The 20,150-nt window shown below is 43.3% G+C and overlaps 1 protein-coding gene across 1 annotated transcript in view; it reads right to left on the bottom strand.

The window, feature by feature from the left end:
* Positions 1–20,134, bottom strand: part of LOC121540691 (disintegrin and metalloproteinase domain-containing protein 10-like) — a 29,622-nt gene extending 9,488 nt beyond the window's left edge. Inside the window, exons 1-8 of the mRNA XM_041849725.2 lie at positions 19,720–20,134; positions 16,569–16,722; positions 9,221–9,339; positions 5,184–5,342; positions 2,185–2,285; positions 1,181–1,330; positions 778–870; positions 301–484 (exon numbers count right to left, since the gene is read on the bottom strand). Of these exons, the coding sequence (XP_041705659.1) occupies positions 301–484; positions 778–870; positions 1,181–1,330; positions 2,185–2,285; positions 5,184–5,342; positions 9,221–9,339; positions 16,569–16,722; positions 19,720–19,786 (1,027 nt within the window). The 5' untranslated portion in view covers positions 19,787–20,134. The remainder of the gene's footprint in view (positions 1–300; positions 485–777; positions 871–1,180; positions 1,331–2,184; positions 2,286–5,183; positions 5,343–9,220; positions 9,340–16,568; positions 16,723–19,719) is intronic.
* Positions 20,135–20,150: the final 16 nt, after the last annotated feature.

Raw genomic sequence — 20,150 nt, 5'->3', positions numbered from 1 at the left:
GTGGACACACAGACAAGGTATTAGTGAGGATCGGTGCATCTCTCCAGAACTCCCTGTGGAACACACAGACAAGGTATTAGTGAGGATCGGTGCATCTCTCCAGAACTCCCTGTGGACACACAGACAGGTATTAGTAAGGATCGGTGCATCTCTCCAGAACTCCCTGTGGAACACACAGAAATATTTTTTGGGGGGTGTATGATCCCAGCGGGAATTTAACCCATGACCTTGGCATTGCAGCGCCATGGTATTACCAACTGAGCCAGACAGGATCAGTAGTTGTGTGTCAGTGTCTGGTACCTGCAGGAGCGCCGACCCAGGCCAGACCCAGGACACCGTCATCAAAGTCCCTGTCCGTGAAGACGTACGCCAGACAGTAGTCGTCATGGTTCTGCTCAGAGTTCAGCTCCAGGAACTTCTCCACGCCGATGTTAGCGAAGCGGAACGGGTTGGACCGGTCCCGCTCATCTGTAGTGGTGTTGATCTGGAGCAGGGTTAGTGGCCACATGTTAAGACATAACACAGGATATGTTAAAACGGGAAGTGACATCACGACAGACAACCGGAAGTGGTAACCGGAAGTTATAGTGATGACTGATCTAAAATGCCACTTAAGTTTAAAGAGGAGACTCAGAGGAGGCTGAAGGGGAGAACTTTTAAATTGGTAAAATGTGAAACAGTTTGTGACAACTGTTGATGAAAAAAGGGCTTTACAAATACATATTTATTGATTGAATTGAATGATGCCAGGTAGAAAACCACTGTCTAGGGACTCACCCGTATCCTCTTCACCATAAAGCTGATGTTACGGATTCCCATGAAGTCTGTTCCCTGGTAGATGGCATCAATAGCCTTGATGTGGCTTGAGATCTGGAACAACACAACAACAAGCATCAGTATTCAAGTCATTATTCCGGAATGGCAAAAACTGCAGCTTCTGAAAGCATCTTGTAACGCCAAGGTAGTGGGTTCGATCCCCGGGACCACCCATACACAAAAAATTTATGCACACATGACTGTAAGTCGCTTTGGATAAAAGCGTCTGCTAAATGGCATATTATATGAATATTATTTTCATCATCTTGACACACAGTTCTAAACATTGTTGACATGTTTCCCCATCCCCAAAGAACCCAGTATCACACACACACACACACCCGTGTTGTGTATCGTCCAGTACCTGTGCGATAACAGCCTGCCTGGTCTTATAGTACTTGAAGAAGAGGTGGTCTGTCTGGATGAAGAGCTGACAGGTGTTCTTCTCTATCTGAGTCATCCTCCTCTTCCTCAGCAACACCGGGTCACTGGACGCCTCCTCAGAATGGAGCTCCTGGGAGGAGGGTGGAGGAGGAGGAGGAGGAGGAGAAGAGGGGTGGAGCGGGGGATTAAATACTATTATTTTAGACTGTATTGTACCAACATCTCCCCATGAGGAAAATAAAGCCCTAATCTTATAGTTTCATAGTATTATACAAATATTTTTGGCTGAAGCACTGATGAGACGTTGAGTCGAGGATTTGATGCAAGATGCAGTATGTTAGTATCCACTCCAGTTAAAAATACTTACATGGAGTATCATCACATAGTTAAATACACACAGAGTATAACAAACATTAGGAATAACTTCCTAATATTGAGTTGCACCCCTTTTACCTTCAGAACAGCCTCAATTTGTCGGGGCATGGACTCTACAAGGTATCGAAAGCATTCCACAGGGATGCTGGCCCATGTTGACTCCAATGCCTCCCACAGTAAACTGTTGAGTGTGAAAAACCCGGCAGCGTTGCAGTTCTTGACACAAACCGGTGCGCCTGGCTCCTACTACCATACCCCGTTCAAAGGCACTTACATATTTTGTCTTGCCCATTCACCCTCTCTCTGAATGGCACACATACACAATCCATGTCTCAATTGTCTCAAGGCTTAAAAAATCCTTATTTAACCCGTCTCCTCCCCTTCATCTACACTGATTTGAAGTGGATTTAACAAGTGACATCAAGCTTTCATAGATGTCACCTGGTCAGTCTGTCACAGAAAGAGGTGTTCCTAATGTTTTGTACACTCAATGTATGTACAGTAGTGCGCTACTTTTGACCAGATCCCATAGGGTTCCTGGTCCAAAGTAGTGCACTATATAGGGAATTATGGTGCCATTTGGTACACCCCCCCAGTCTGTTAACTCACCTTGTTTGGCTCCTCCATGGCGGTGGCCTGATATTTCCTCATCCTCTCAAACACTGAGCGGTCGGCACAGCCCCCCTCTGAGCCGTACTTGTGAGGGTAGTCTAGGGGAGAGAGACAGACATGATTGTTTAGATTACCTGAAGTAACATTTGCCACCTTCACGACCTGCCACTTCATCATCTACTCTTGAATGTAACCAGAGAGCTACTCTTGAATGTAACCAGAGAGCTACTCTTGAATGTAACCAGAGAGCTACTCTTGAATGTAACCAGAGAGCTACTCTTGAATGTAACCAGAGAGCTACTCTTGAATGTAACCAGAGAGCTACTCTTGAATGTAACCAGAGAGCTACTCTTGAATGTAACCAGAGAGCTACTCTTGAATGTAACCAGAGAGCTACTCTTGAATGTAACCAGAGAGCTACTCTTGAATGTAACCAGAGAGCTACTCTTGAATGTAACCAGAGAGCTACTCTTGAATGTAACCAGAGAGCTACTCTTGAATGTAACCAGAGAGCTACTCTTGAATGTAACCAGAGAGGTACACTACCGTTCAAAAGTTTGGAGTCACTTAGAAATGTCCTTGTTTTCTAAAGAAAAGCAATTTTCTGGTCCATTAAAATAACATCAAATTCATCAGAAATACAGTGTAGACATTGTTAATGCTGTAAATGGCTAATGTAGCTGGAAACTGCTGATTTTTAATGGAATATCTACATAGGCGTACAGAGGCCCATTATCAGCAACCATCTGTCCTGTGTTCCAATGGCACGTTGTGTTTGCTAATCCAAGTTTTATTTTAAAAGGCTAATTGATCATTAGAAAACTATTTTGCAATTATGTTAGCACAGCTGGAAACTGTTGTGCTGATTAAAGAAGCAATAAAACTGGCCTTCTTGAGACTAGTTGAGTATTTGGAACATCAGCAATTGTGGGTTCGATTACAGGCTCAAAATGGCCGGAAACAAATAACTTTCTTCTGAAACTCGTCAGTCTATTCTTGTTCTGAGAAATGAAGGCTATTCCATGCGAGAAATTGCCAAGAAACTGAAGATCTCGTACAACGCTGTGTACTACTCCCTTCACAGAACAGCGCAAACTGGCTCTAACCGGAATAGAAAGAGGAGTCGGAGGCCCCGGTGCACAACTGAGCAAGAGGACAAATACATTAGAGTGTCTAGTTTGAGAAACAGGCGCCTCACAGGTCCTCAACTGGCAGCTTCATTAAATAGTACCCTACAGATGACTGATTAGTCTACAGTACAGATGACTATTAGAGGACACGTACCTTTATATCAGTTAACATCAAATCAAAATGTTATTTGTCACATACGCGTGTTTAGCAGATGTTATAGCGGGTGTAGCGAAATGCTTGTGCTTCTAGTTCCGACAGTGCAGTAATATCTAACAAGTAATATCTAACAATTTCACAACATATACCCAATATACACAAATCTAGTAAGGAATGGGATTTAAGAATATATACATATATGGACAAGCAATGACAGAGCGGCATGGACTAAGATACAGTAGAATATTATAGAATAGAATGCAGTATATACATATGAGATGAGTAGTGCAAGATATGTAAACATTATTAAAGTGACTAGTGTTCCATTTCTTAAAGTGGCCAGTGATTTCAATAGGCAGCAGCAGCCTCTAATGTGCTAGTGATGGCTATTTAACAGTCTGATGGCCTTGAGATAGACGCTGTTTTTCATTCTCTCGGTCCCAGCTTTGATGCACCTGTACTGACCTCGCCTTCTGGATGATAGCGGGGTGAACAGGCAGTGGCTCAGGTGGTTAATGTCCTTGATGATATTTTTGGCCTTCCTGTGACATCAGGTGCTGTATGTGTCTTGGAGGGCGGGTAGTTTGCCCCCGGTGATGTGTTCGGCAGACCGCATCACCCTCTGGAGAGCCCTGCGGTTGTGGGCGGTGCAGTTGCCGTACCAGGCGGTGATACAGCCCAACAGGATGCTCTCAATTGTGCATCTGTAAAAGTTTGTGAGGGTTTTAGGAGCTAAGCCGAATTTCTTCAGCCTCCTGAGGTTGAAGAGGCTCTGTTGCGCCTTTTTCACCACACTGTCTGCGTGAGTGGACCATTTCAGTTTGTCGGTGATGTGTATGCCAAGGAACTTGAAGCTTTCCACCTTCTCCACTGCGGTCCCGTCGATGTGGATAGGGGGGTGCACCCTCTGCTGTTTCCTGAAGTCCACGATCATCTCCTTTGTTTTGTTGATGTTGAGTGAGAGGTTATTTTCCTGGCACCACACTCCCAGAGCCCTCACCTCCTCCCTGTAGGCGGTCTTGTCATTGTTGGTAATCAAGCCTACTATTGTTGTGTCGTCTGCAAACTTGATGATTGAGTTCGAGGCGTGCTTGGCCACGCAGTCATGGGTGAACAGGGAGTACAGGAGGGGGCTGAGCACGCACCCTTGTGGGGCCCCAGTGTTGAGGATCAGTGAAGTGGAGATGTTGTTTCCTACCTTCACCACCTGGGGGCGGCCCGTCAGGAAGTCCAGGACCCAGTTGCACAGGGCGGGGTTCAGACCCAGGGCCCCCGAGCTTTAATGATGAGCTTGGAGGGTACTATGGTGTTGAAGGCTGAGCTATAGTCAATGAACAGCATTCTTCCATAGGTATTCCTCTTGTCCAGATGGGATAGGGCAGTGGGCAGTGTGATTAGTCTACAGTACAGATGACTATTGGGAGGACACGTACCTTTATATCAGTTAACATAAAAAGGCACACCACAGCAGCATCTCAGGTTGTTTTATTGAGCTGTGGTGTCTGAGAGAATGATTCCCAGTCACTCAGCTAATTGATCTCTCCTCTCCCTAGGGGGCAGCACTGAGCCTATCTCGATCCTCCAGATGGAATATGAACAGGCACTCACACACACAATTAAAAGATGACAAGAGGGTACGTCAAAAGTGTGTGTTTGTATAGTGAAAAGGAGCTGTATACTCCAGTACATACACATACTAGAGTACTTACTGATGTCATCCTCGTGGTAGATAACTGAGTGGAAGGGAACGTCCCGGTCCTTCAGGTATCTCTCAGCTGGCTCTACGTAGAAAGTCCCCTGGTACGTCTGGATGAAGCCCTCAAACAACCCATCCACCACAGACCCATGGCTCAAGGTACCTTTCTCACCTACGGAGAGAGAGAGGGTGGATGAGGAAGACGGAAACAACAACACATTTTCGAGGAACAGAATCAGAACCAGAAACGTAAGTGATCCATACTGTTCCGGAACAGAACCGTTATTTTAAAAAGCATGGGAACCGGTTACTAAATGTTATTTTACATTCCGGGTATTTTCCTCAGTCCACACAAAAAAACATAAAGCGCCTATGCAAAGCGCCCTCACTCAGTCACCCAGAAACGTATTCCAGTGTCTGTCTGCCAGCTGAACATCTTTACCAACAGAAACGTATTCCAGTGTCTGTCTGCCAGCTGAGCATCTTTACCAACAGAAACGTATTCCAGTGTCTGTCTGCCAGCTGAGCATCTTTACCAACAGAAACGTATTCCAGTGTCTGTCTGCCAGCTGAGCATCTTTACCAACAGAAACGTATTCCAGTGTCTGTCTGCCAGCTGAGCATCTTTACCAACAGAAACGTATTCCAGTGTCTGTCTGCCAGCTGAGCATCTTTACCAACAGAAACGTATTCCAGTGTCTGTCTGCCAGCTGAGCATCTTTACCAACAGAAACGTATTCCAGTGTCTGTCTGCCAGCTGAGCATCTTTACCAACAGAAACGTATTCCAGTGTCTGTCTGCCAGCTGAGCATCTTTACCAACAGAAACGTATTCCAGTGTCTGTCTGCCAGCTGAGCATCTTTACCAACAGAAACGTATTCCAGTGTCTGTCTGCCAGCTGAGCATCTTTACCAACAGAAACGTATTCCAGTGTCTGTCTGCCAGCTGAGCATCTTTACCAACAGAAACGTATTCCAGTGTCTGCCAGCTGAGCATCTTTACCAACAGAAACGTATTCCAGTGTCTGTCTGCCAGCTGAGCATCTTTACCAACAGAAACGTATTCCAGTGTCTGTCTGCCAGCTGAGCATCTTTACCAACAGAAACGTATTCCAGTGTCTGTCTGCCAGCTGAGCATCTTTACCAACAGAAACGTATTCCAGTGTCTGTCTGCCAGCTGAGCATCTTTACCAACATGTGTGCATGTAGGCTACCCGCCCCTCCCCTCTGAAGCATACTCTAGTAGCTTCTAACTACTAAGCGGCAAGTAACTTAGTGGTTAAGAGCGTTGTGCCAGTAACCGAAAGGTCGCTGGTTCTAATCCCCGAGCCGACTAGGTGAAAAATCTGTCAATGTGCCCTTGAGCAAGGCACGTAACCCTAATTGCTCCTGTAAGTAGCCTATTGACATTACAAGCATGATTAAGAAATTAGGGAGACATTTTTAAATTAGAGATGAATGGATTAACCTTTTCAATGCTAGTTAAGGATATTATAGTTATCACGTTTCACATTGGATTTATTAACTACAAAAAAGGTGAGATGTGTTTTTATTTTAATTCTGGTGCCAATCTGCACACACAAGCTTGTTAGCTAGCATGCTAGCTCTGGACCAACATTAACGGTCAGTGCTCTTCGAATGTCTCTGAAGTTCAAAGACATTCAAAGTTCCTTCATAGAAGCCGCTTCTCTGTAGGTATAATTCTGTGGGTCCTAATTCAGATAATGCATGTCGTAACGACAAGATGCCCAGCGCTTCAAGCCAAGCCTCCTCCACCCTCTCTCGCTCTCTCCACACCCGCTAAATTTCAGTCGCATCTCGTGCCCTACGCTTGTCTGTCCAATGCATGTAAATAGCTTGGCCGCTCCATAGCAAGCTTCTCTATCCGCACTGATCGGTGAAGTCATTTAAATTTGATTTCAGAGGTTTAAAAAGGAACAGAAATAAACAATATAGAAATGTATGCACTCACTAACTGTAAGTCGCTCTGGATAAGAGCGTCTGCTAAATTACTAAAATGTAAATACACACATTTATAATATAAACAGTTGTTTTTTTGGGTTAGAAAACTGTTCAGAACTTTATTTTGCTGGTCGGAACATAAAAAAAATTAAATAAAATAATAATCTGTTCAGAACTAAATAATTGAAAATAATTTAGGTTCCAACCCGTTAGAGACCCAAAGGGAAGAAACTGGACTGAAACAGGGAAGGGAGGAACGGATAGACTACCTGGACATGGCCAATAAGTTATTTTTACCTCACTCAGGCAATCTTCTCTTGGTTTAGATAGATGCATGGAACCGTGTTCTCCGGGAAGGGATTTCTCTTGCACATATACAAGCAACACACAGCTAACACAACACATCCAGCTGAACAGGCCTGTATATAGAACTCATAGAATGGACACACACACACACACACACACACACACACAATACAGTGCCTTCATGAAGTATTCACACCCCTCGACTTATTCTACTTTTTGTTGTGTTACAGCCTGAATTCAAAATGGAGAAAAATATATATAATAAATTCACCCATCTACACACCAACACCCCATAATGGCAAAGTGAAAACATGTTTTTAGATATTTTTAGCAAATGCATTGAAAATGAAATACAGAAATATCTCATTTACATAAGTATTCACACCCCTGAGTCAGTTCATGTTAGAGTCACCTTTGGCAGTGATTACAGCTACGGGTCTTTCTGGGTAAGCCTCTTAAGAGCTTAGCACACCTGGACTGTACAATATTTGCCCATTATTCTTTCCAAAATTCTTCAAGCTCTGCCAAATTGGTTGTTGATCATTGCTAGACAACCATTTTCAAGTCTTGCCATGGATTTTCAAGCAGAGTTTAAGTCACAACTGACTCAGCCACTCAGGAACATTCTTCTTGGTAAGCAACTCCAGTGTACTACTTGTGTACTACGTGTATTACTTCTCCAGTGTAGATGTGTTTTAGGTTATTGTCCTGCTGAAAGGTGAATTCATCTCCCAGTGTCTGGTGGAAAGCAGACTTAACCAGGTTTTCCTCTAGGATTTTGCCTGTGCTTAGCTCCATTCCGTTTATTTTTTTATCCTGAAAAACTCCCCAGTCCTTAATGATTACAAGCATACCCATAACATGATGCAGCCACCACTATGCTTGAAAATATGGAGAGTGGTACTCAGTAATGTGCTGTATTTGCCCAAAACATAAGACTTTGTATTCAGGACAAAAAAGTTAATTGCTTTGCAAATATTTTCTGCAGTATTACTTTAGTGCCTTGTTGCTAACAGGATGCATGTTTTGGAATATTTATATTCTATACAGGCTTCCTTCTTTTCACTCTGTCAATTAGGTTAGTATTGTGGAGTAACTACAATGTTGTTGATCCATCCTCAGTTTTCACCTATCACAGCCATTCAAATCTAAACGGTTTTAAAGTCACCATCGGCCTTATGGTGAAATCCGAGCGGTTTCCTTCCTCTCCTGCAACTGAGTTAGGAAGGACTCCTGTATCTTTGTAGTAACTGGGTGTATTGATAGACCATCCAAAGTGTAATTAATAACTTCACCATGCTCAAAGGGATATTCAATGTCTGCTTTTTTTTAAAAAAAATTTACCAATATACAAATCTGTGTTTAAAATTCACTGCTCGACTGAAGTACCTTACAGATATAATTGTATGTGAGGGGTACAGAGATGAGGTAGTCATTCAAAAATCATGTTAAACACTATTGTTGCACATAGAGTGAGTCCATCCAACTCATTAAGCAAATGTTTCACTCCTGACCTTATTTAGGCTTGCCATAACAAAGTGGTTGAATTGACTCAAGGCATTTCACCTTTTCATTTTGTATTAATTTGTAAAAGATTCCAAAAAAACAAAAAACAAAAAACAATTCCACTTTGACATTATGGGGTATTGTGTATAGGCCAGTGACCAAAAAAATTCAAAAAAAGTAATCAATTAAAAAAATTCAGGCTGTAACAATAAAATGTGGATAAATTAAAGGGGTGTGAAAACCTTGTGAAGGCACAGTGGAAACATCAGGTCCTCACCATATATTTCTCCGGTGTAGATGTGAGAGGTGTCATAGTTCACCTCCTGCCCTCCCACGTCCACTTTCAGGTCCTCAGCAAACAGACTGGTGTCTCTCTTCATCCTCAGGTTAAAGTGTCTGACAGACAGAAACAGAAGCAGTTTAGTACCACTTAATCCATGCCACATTTCTGTATGGTTTATTGGAGTAGGGACAGATACAAAACACATGTAGACAAATATGTTTAGTTACATTCAGTAGCTGTCGCAGCAGCTACTCTTCCTTAGGTCCACAATATGTCCATGAACAGAGCCAAAGAAAAAAAGACACAGGCCTAGTAACACCAGGACGAGGTGTTTTGTGCTTGTGGATAGTGAGAGACAGATCTGAACAAAGTAGCAAAGTTTGGAAGACACGTTCTGAAAACACCCGTCCTTCATAATGACTTGTTTATCGTTCTGAGTACACCATTGAGATTCAACGTTTCAGTTACATGGCGTTCCAATGACCCGTGATATATAGTCTCTTGTCTCAAACCCCTTTCTCCTGTGACCCTGTATTATGTTATAAACATGAGGCACTGAACGTGTGCCTCCAGGCCTGGGAGTGGGTCGGAACCGTTTAAATATCAAGCATAGAATGTCCGTTCTATAGAATCTATTTCTATGGTCTGAACACGGCAATACTATGGCTCAGGTTGTTATTGTACAAGAGAGTGTGTTTTTAATGTGTTCTCAATAACACAAAAATTACATAAATAAAAGGTAAAATAAATACAAATATAATAATCTCTGGACGGAACTAGGCCTTTATTTCTCAGGAGAAAATAAAATGCAAATGAAGCGAGATGCAGAGAGTTAAAAGACCATTGGCTCAGCTGAAAATTAAAACATTTATTCAATTTTTTCCCCCTGCATTTCTTTTTTTCTGCTCTGATCGTGAAAGAGCAGTAAACATTATTTCCATCTCCAACAGAGAAATGAGGTCATCTTAAAAAACATGCGGCTTTCCTGCATTTTAAATGATTTAAAAAAAATCAGCCTAAAAGTAACATTGTAAATAATTGAAGAACGAAATTCATTACGTTCTGTATGGCTCCTCAAACACTAGAACAGTGAAAGAAGAGAATTTTGAGTTGGCCAACATCAGTGACTTCTCCCAAAATAAAACTACAAAGAGGTGTATATTGCATAGGGACAGAGACATCAACAACTAGTCCACGGGCGCCCAGTGTGGCACCCCCTTCTCCAACCGGGCACCCAGCGTGGCACCCCCTTCTCCAACCGGGCGCCCAGTGTGGCACGCCCTTCTCCAACCGGGCGCCCAGCGTGGCACCCCCTTCTCCAACCGGGCGCCCAGCGTGGCACCCCCTTCTCCAACAGGGCGCCCAGTGTGGCACCCCCTTCTCCAACCGGGCGCCCAGCGTGGCACCCCCTTCTCCAACCGGGCGCCCAGTGTGGCACCCACTTCTCCAACCGGGCACCCAGTGTGGCACCCCCTTCTCCAACCGGGCGCCCAGCGTGGCACCCCATTCTCCAACCGGGCACCCAGTGTGGCACCCCCTTCTCCAACCGGGCGCCCAGTGTGGCACCCACTTCTCCAACCGGGCGCCCAGTGTGGCATAATGTATTTATTTCAATTGACTGATTTTTTATATGAACTGTAACTCATCAAAATCTTTGAAATGGTTGCATGTTGTGTTTATATTTTTGATTTGTGTTCAGTATACATTATGGCATGACCTGGAATGATACAGAGAAGTTTTCTAACGCTTCCCCGGTCTGGACAACCTGGAATAACTTCTTTTTGGAGGGGGGTAGAAGGATTACTTTATCCTATCCCAGGTATTCCTTAAAGAGGTGGGGTTTCAAGTGTCTCCGGAAGGGGTCAGTGACTCCGCTGTCCTGGCGTCGTGAGGGAGCTTGTTCCACCATTGGGGTGCCAGAGCAACGAACAGTTTTGACTGGGCTGAGCGGGAACTGTGCTTCCGCAGAGGTAGGGGGGCCAGCAGGCCAGAGGTGGATGAACGCAATGCCCTCGTTTGGGTGTAGGGACTGATCAGAGCCTGAAGGTACGGAGGTGCCGTTCCCCTCACAGCTCCATAGGCAAGCACCATGGTCTTGTAGCAGATGCGAGCTTCAACTGGAAGCCAGTGGAGTGTGCGGAGGAGCGGGGTGACATGAGAGAACTTGGGAAGGTTGAACAACAGACGGGCTGCGGCGTTCTGGATAAATTGTAGGGGTTTAATGGCACAGGCAGGGAGCCCAGCCAACAGCGAGTTGCAGTAATCCAGACGGGAGATGACAAGTGCCTGGATTAGGACCTGTGCCGCTTCCTGTGTAAGGCAGGGTCGTACTCTCCGAATGTTGTAGAGCATGAACCTACAGGATTGGGTCACCGCCTTGATGTTAGCGGAGAACGACAGGGTGTTGTCCCAGAGAAGTTTTCTAATGCTCACTAGCTTCGTCCTCCTTTTCGAGATCTTGCCCCGTGCTCTAATCAGGGTTTCCCAAACTCGGTCCCGGGGCCCCCCCTGGGTGCACGTTTAGGTTTTTGCCCTAGCACTACACAGCTGATTCAAATAACCAAAGCTTGATGATGAGTTGGTTATTTGAATCAGCTGTGTAGCTAGAGCAAAAACCAAAACGTGCACCAAGGAGGGGCCCCAGGACCAAGTTTGGGAAACAACTGGCTAGTTTGCCTGTCTGTAAAGAGAAGGGCGGGCTATATGTTGATCCTATTGCTCTGATTGGATAGGGCGAAGCGGTCTCCGTTCACTCGCTTCATATTTTACCCGATCACGTCTCATCGCATTTTTTTCAGTATTCACACGCAACAACTGTAGTTTAGACACTGACCACAACTACTGAACCATACACCTACTGACCACACCTACTGAACCTTACACCTACTGAACCATACACCTACTGAACCATACACCTACTGAACCACAACTACTGACCACAACTACTGAACCATACACCTACTGACCACACCTACTGAACCATACACCTACTGACCACACCTACTGAACCATACACCTACTGAACCACACACCTACTGAACCACACAACTACTGACCACACAACTAAGGACCACAACCACTGAAACACACAACTACTGATCACAACACAGCTACTGACCACAACACAACTACTGACCACAACTAAACAGCTACTGACCACAACAACTACTGACCACAACCAAACAACTACTGAACCACACAACTACTGACCACAACAACAACACAACCACTGACCATAACTACACAACCACTGACCATAACTACACAACTACTGACCACAAAAACACTTTTAAAGAGCTGTCATCACTAGATGCACCATCATATATATCTCGCCAAATAATAGCCTAAAACTTTCTAATCATCACATCACCATTCAACTAAAATCAAACTTCATTTACACTGAAAGTTTTACAAAAGTAAATTGTGCATCTATTTAATCGGAATGCCTCAGAGTTGCGTTGCTTTCCTAAGAGCGTTGTCCACGTGACCTGGTCTTTTATTTCCATTTCCTGACAGAAGATCTGTTTGTCCGATGTCTTTCTTCTTTCAGTTCACACACACAACAACTGTAGCGTCGACATGTTTGTGATCCAACTGCCCTACAATCCAAAGTAACATGGTTGATACACACTACCGGTCAAACGTTTTAGAACACCTACTCATTCAAGGGTTTTTCTTTATTTTTTTTACTATTTTCTACATTGTAGAATAACAGTGAAGACATCAAAACTATGAAATAACACATATGGAATCATGTAGTAACCAAAAACGTGTTAAACAAATCAAAATATGTTATATTTGAGATTCTTCAAATAGCCACCCTTTGCCTTGATGACAGCTTTGCACACTCTTGGCATTCTCTCAACCAGCTTCATGAGGTAGTCACCTGGAATGCATTTCAATTAACAGGTGTGCCGTCTTAAAAGTTAATTTGTGGAATTTCTTTCCTTCTTAATGCGTTTCAGCCAATCAGTTGTGTTGTGACAAGGTAGGGGGGTATACAGAAGATAGCCCTATTTGGTAAAAGACCAAGTCCATATTATGGCAAGAACAGCTCAAATAAGCAAAGAGAAACGACAGTACATCATTACTTTAAGACATGAAGGTCAGTCAATACGGAAAATGTCAATAACTTTAAAAGCCATCAAGCGCTATGATGAAACTGGCTCTCAAGAGGACCGTCACAGGAATTGAAGACCCAGAGTTACCTCTGCTGCAGAGGATACGTTCATTAGAGAGGCCAGGTCAACTGATGCAGCACTCCATCACTCTCCTTGGTCAAATAGCCCTTACACCGCTTGGAGGTGTGTTTTGGGTCATTGTCCTGTTGAAAAACAAATAATAGTCCCACTAAGCGCAAATCAGATGGGATGGCGTATTGCTGAAGAATGCTGTGGAAGCCATGCTGGTTAAGTGTGCCTTGAATTCTAAATAAATCACTGACAGTGTCACCAGCAAAGCACTCCCACACCATCACACTTCCTCCTCCATGCTTCACGGTGGGAACCACACATGCGGAGATCATCCGTTCACCTACTCTGCGTCTCACAAAGACACGGTGGATGGAACCAAAAATCTCAAATTTGGACTCATCAGACCAAAGGACAGATTTCCACCGGTCTAATGATTGCTCGTGTTTCTTGGCCCAAGCAAGTCTCTTCTTCTTATTGGTGTCCTTCAGTAGTGGTTTCTTTGTAGCAATTCGACCATGAAGGCCTGATTCACACAGTGTCCTCTGAACAGTTTATGTTGAGATGTGTCTGTTACTTGAACTCTGTGAAGCAGTTTTTTGGGCTGCAATCTGAGGTGCAGTTAACTCTAATGAACTCTGCAGCAGAGGTAACTCTGGGTCTTCCTTTCCTGTGGCGGTCCTCATGAGAGCCAGTTTCATCATAGAGCTTGGTAGTTTTTGAGACTGCACTTGAAGAAACTTTCAAAGTTATTGAAATGTTCCGTATTGACTGACCTTCATGTCTTAAAGTAATGATGGACTGTTGTTTCTCTTTGCTTATTTGAGCTGTTCTTGCCATAATATGGACTTGGTCTTTTACCAAATAGGGCTATCTCCTTGTCACAACACAACTGATTGGCTCAAATGCATTTAGAAGGAAAGAAATTCCACAAATTAACTTTTAACAAGGCACACCTGTTAATTGAAATGCATTCCAGGTGACTACCTCATGAAGCTAGTTGAGAGAATGCCAAGAGTGTGCAAAGCTGTCATCAAGGCAAAGGGTGGCTACTTTGAATAATAATAATATATTTTGATTTGTTTAGCACTTTTTTTTGTTACTACATGATTCCATATGTGTTATTTCACAGTTTTGATGCCTTCACTATTATTCCACAATGTAGAAAATAGTAAATAAAATAAAAATAAATCTGGAATGACTAGGGGTGTCCAAACTTTTGACTGGTACTGTATATATACACATACACAAGCACTTACACTGAGTGTACAAAACATTAAGGACACCTTCCTAATATTGAGTTGCACACCCCCGTTTTACCCTCAGAACAGCCTCAATTCGTCGGGGCACGGACTCTACAAGGTGTCGAAAGCGTTCCACAGGGATGCTGGCCCATGTTGAGGCCAATGCTTCCCACAGTTGTGTCAAGTTGGCTGGAATTCCTTTGGGTGGTGGACCATTCTTGATACACACAGGAAACTGTTGAGCGTGAAAAACCCGGCAGCGTTGCAGTTCTTGACACACTCAAACAGGTGCACCTGGCTCCTACTACCATACCCCGTTCAAAAGGCACGTACATATTTTGTCTTGCCCAATCACCCTCTGAATGGCACACATACACAATCCATGTCTCAATTGTCTCCAGGCTTAAAAATCCTTCTTTAACCTGTCTCCTCCCCTTCATCTACACTGATTGAAATGGATTTAACAGGTGACATCAATAAGGGGTCTTAGTTTTCACCTGGATTCACCTAGTCAGTCTGTCAGTGTATGTTAGGGACTCTGACTGATCGTTCTTATATTTCTTAATTTATTTGTTTTTATTTTGGGGGATTTGTGTGTATTGTTGGGTATTACTGCACTGTTGGAGCTAGAGACATAAGCATTTCGCTAAACATGCGATACCATCTGCAAAATATGTGTTCGCGACCAATTCAATTTAAATTTGAAATAGAACTCAATTGATTGAACAAATGTATTTCAATATGATTGGAATAGGCCTATAGCCTGCTCTTTCTATACGTCGCTTGTTTGTATCAATTGCAAGACATTGGTAACTTTGTATCTGTAGTCAACTTTGTTCTGAAGTTATCTGCGGTCACAGACACGGATCAACCATGTGATTAAATGTTTTTAGCGGAGATCTTCTGTGTAGAAAGTGACGCGGGAGGGCAAAAAAAAAAAGCATCTAACGACGCACTTCGCTGTTGTACGTGTGGCCTGAGGCTGGCGTTACATTACGAGCGTTTTCAAGCACAACGTTAACAACGATGGTTTTGGGACACAGCTCTGAGATTTAACGATGCTCCAACGTTAGCCTTAGCCTTAAGATGGTTTTGGGAAACTGGGCCCTGCTACCAGGCTAAATTAATTCCAAGCCAGGACTCCTCGAGCTTTAGAGACTCCTGCTTTTCAGAGCAGCTACAGACATCCTCCCCTCCTTTTTTATTTGTTTGTTTCCACAGACTATTTTCCCATCCCTGTTAAGCAGTAGCATCTGACACTAGGAGCAATGGGAGCACCAGGCTTTGCCACTGGCAGAATGAGAGAGGCCTTAGTCCCCTCCCTGCCAAGCTAGGAGCAGATCTGGGTTCAAATACTATTTGACGTTTTTCAAATACTTTGAGCGTTTGCTCTGGCCTGCTAGGAGTGCTAGATAGGCAGCGTTTGCAGTTTGGGGCCTACTCTAATGAGCCATTAAGCCAGGCAAGCTCAATCAAGCACAGATAAAGTATTTAAAAAATTTTTTAATTGTATTTGAACCCAGGTCAAACTAACAGCCAGATGGTCTCAACTGGGTCCCTAGCTCAGCCCTGGGAGAGAACAGAACACTACGCTCTCCCACAAAGCCAGGGAAGGCTCGTTTAGAAGATACAGGATATGAATAATGAATAATTAGGCTATGTTCTATGAAAATAATCAAAGATGAAAACAAGGCTAACCAACTTTCTTTAAAACAACAATTATGCCTATTTTATTGAGAACATCACGGTTCAGTTATTGAGGAACAAGACTCATCTTGAAGTTGAAGGTTCACACCTGGTACTTCACTTAAGATTTTTTCTAGTTTAAAAAAAATAATAATAATAAACTATATCACCAAAACGGACACAGAGACATACACGCACAATGAAAATGTCCGGGACACTAACCTTCCGTGTGCGTGGAAGTCCAGATGGAGAAACTTATCTTGGTGGTTGAGGGCCCTCTTGGCTCTCAGGTGCCTGTCGTGCAACTCATAGGGGTTATAGGACAGGCCCTCGTAGTGACGCACATATTCGTTCAGGGGGTTCCCATAATGATAACCTGGAGAGATGACAACACAGAGGAACTCAGACCACTAGAACACCTCTTCAAACCACAGGCTGTAAGCTGAATATTAACTACAATTATAGCATTTTTTTTATTTTTTTATTATTTTAATCTTCTTCTAGGCCTAGCTATATCAACAAGCCATATAAAGATAGTAGCCTATAACTTTAAAAATAGAGTGATAATGTGACAGCACACTGGTCCTCATAACATCCATGATCCCACATTATTCTAGCCAGGCCTGGAAACCCCAATACTCTACTCATTCAGGACAAAGGCACATTCTGTGTGGAATTACATAGGATTCCTTGACTTGTGGAGGCCACCATAACGTCTGGATTTTTTTTTTCTCCACCAATGACTAAAAACTAGCAAAGACAGCAAGTGCCGTCACATTGCTGCAACGGAGTGGTAGGTCACTGAGCGTATAGCCTAGTCTACATCCAGGGTTCTCCCAATGATGAAGGTAGTGCTGCTGAGTACACCTGTAACTGACAAAAACAATCTATTAGGGTGTGGTGCCTGTCCTTAAATGATAAATAAAGTGAAGGAAAAAACAAAACACTTTTTTTGGGGGGGGGTTACATAGTGGCGCAGCGCCCCACTTACATTCTTTGGGAAGAATCCTGGCATCCATACAAATATAATATATTATGGCACTATAATCTAGGCCTAATTCAATGTCTACATCCGTAAAGGCCTGGAGATTACTGCAATCTCAGTCTCAACCCTATAAATAAATCAACTGGGTGTCATAATAAAAGGCTTTAACATGGATTATAACTGAATTAGTATCACTCAGACCTGGGTTCAAACACTATTTAAAATCATTCCAAATACTTTATCTGTGCTTGGTTGAGATTACCTGTCTTCATGGACCAATAGAATAGTGGCAAAACTGCAATCCCCGCCCATCTAGCACCTCAGGCAGGTTAGAGCAAACGCTCAAAGTATTTGAATGATTTCAAATAGTATTTGAACCCAGGTCTGCCATCACTAACAGGAGCAGGTGTTCGCTGCCTGTGCCTGCTCCCAGCTACTGTCCGAGGCTAATCATTTTAGCTCATGATGTCATTAAGGTAGGTAGGCCAAACACTACATAGGATAGGAGGTTGATGGCACCTTAACAGGGGAGGATGGGCTCATGGCAATGGCTGGAGCGTAATGGTATCAAATAGTCCCGTGTAGCTCAGTTGGTAGAGCATGGCGTTTGCAACGCCAGGGTTGTGGGTTCGATTCCCGGGGGGCAATATGAAAATGTATGCACTCACTAACTGTAAGTTGCTCTGGATAAGATCGTCTGCTAAATGACTAAAATGTAAATACATCAAACAAATGGTTTCCATGGTTTCCATGTGTTTGATGCCATTCCATTCACTCCTTTCCAGACATTATTATGAGCCGTCCTCCCATCAGGAGCCTCCACTGCTATATAGCTATAGGCGTGGGCATACGCTTCTATTTTCTGCATAATGAAATATTAAACTCTGACCATTAAATGTTTCATTGCGGTTGTAATAGCTTTTAGAGACTAAGGATATTTCGTATTGGCCCCGTGTAGCTCAGTTGGTAGAGCATGGCGTTTGCAGCGCTAGGGTTGTGGGTTCGATTCCCACGGGGGGGCTAGTATGAAAAAATGTATGCACTCACTAACTGTAAGTCGCTCTGGATAAGAGCGTCTGCTAAATGACTAAAATGTAAATGTATTGAGTCGTTTCAGATTTTATTTGCCCAACTACCACCAAATCTGGATGCTGTTTGTTAGATACCAGTGGTCTATTTAACCTTATCTTATGATGGCTTAGTTTTCATTAATTTGACATCTGATCTTCTGCTCAACTTTTTCACAGCACTTGGCCCATATAGTATTAAGTGAACCATGAAACACATTCAAAGCTGTTCAATCACTTCTTCGTGTGATTAGCGTATGGAGGGAATTTCTAACTGACGCAAGGATGATGCAGCGGGTACAGTAGCATCATGTCAACAAGAACATCTCATTGAAAACATACCATAACATGCAGTGAGTTGCCTCTATAGATTACTCGATCAGAATGTGTCCATGAAAATAAGGAAATCGCTGTATTCACATGAATCCTATTGTATCGTTCAACCAGTGGAGGCTGATGGGGGAGTTAGGGGAGGACGGGCTCATTGTAACGGAACGGTATCAAACATCACAGATATGGAAACCATGTTTAACTCCTTTCCAATTATTCCATTCCAGTCATTACTACTGTATTCATCGAATAACTACAACATAATACCTTGTTGCTAGCTACTGCCATTGGAAAGCTATTAGCTAGTTAGCTAGCTAACTAGTAAGCTAACAAAGATCGAAGATGTTCTCACTAGAGAGCCATTGCCATTGGGTCAAAAATGTAAAAAAAAATAGTATAATATGTCAACAGGCATAGTTAGCTAATTACCAAGCAATATCCCTAGTTAGATAACGGTTGTTGCTAAAACGATGCTAAATTAACTGCTAGCTAATGTTGACAGAAAGTGGGACAGCCCATCATTGCAAATGTAGTTTTGACGTTGTGCAAAAACAATTAACCGAAAGCAATGCATAATATTGCAAGCAAAATCAGATAGCCCAAATCGCTTTGCTCGTTCGTGCCGTAAGACAACAGAATCCACCTTCTTTCTCATAACAATGGCACCTCCGCGAACTAGTTAGCTAGTAGCCTTATCGTAACCATCAATATAAATGGTAAATCATCGTTTTAAAGAAAACTAGTCTTCGCCGAGCTTAAAATAAAATATATTTCGACAACTATATAACTTTGTGGTTTGGAGTTTCTGTCAAAAAGGACACACGGCATCTTCACAACGACCAGGCCTTGGTCCGCTATGTTCGCTTCCTTCGCTAGCCTAGCCTGCTAGCCATTCGCTCGAACGCTGTCTTGGTTGGCTACTCTTCCCTTCGTGAATGTAGCCCGCTCATTCCTTCGCGATACATTATAAAATACACATGCTCTCACTCACCTTCGGTGTACTTTATTAAGTAGACGAAACAGAAGAATTTGACGAGAAGCATATCTGCTAAATCCATTGTTAGAACATTGATACCGTAATCACTTTATTGTCCTAGTTTAGGCTCAGACGCCCTGCCTGTGTTTATCGCGGCTTCCTCTCCTCTCCTCTCCGCCCCTCTCTCTTTCACGCCCTGACGTCAGACGCACCCTCTCTCTTTCACGCCCTGACGTCAGACGCAGACGCAGACCTAGGGATAAGGATTCTCCCTTCCCCCATCATCATGGAGTGATGCATTGGGAAAAGGGAATACCTAGTCATTTGTACAACCGAATGCATTCAACTGAAATATCGTAGCAGATACATCAGGTAATGTTTCAAAAGTAAAATGCAACTACATCATGTAATGTTCAGGGCATTCTTCTACTCATTGCTGAATAAAT

The sequence above is a fragment of the Coregonus clupeaformis genome, chromosome 26 (assembly GCF_020615455.1).
Source record: "Coregonus clupeaformis isolate EN_2021a chromosome 26, ASM2061545v1, whole genome shotgun sequence".
In the NCBI taxonomy this organism is placed as follows: Eukaryota; Metazoa; Chordata; class Actinopteri; order Salmoniformes; family Salmonidae; genus Coregonus; species Coregonus clupeaformis.
The sequence above is the reverse complement of the archived record's forward strand: the minus strand, read 5'-3'. Positions and strand labels throughout refer to the sequence as shown.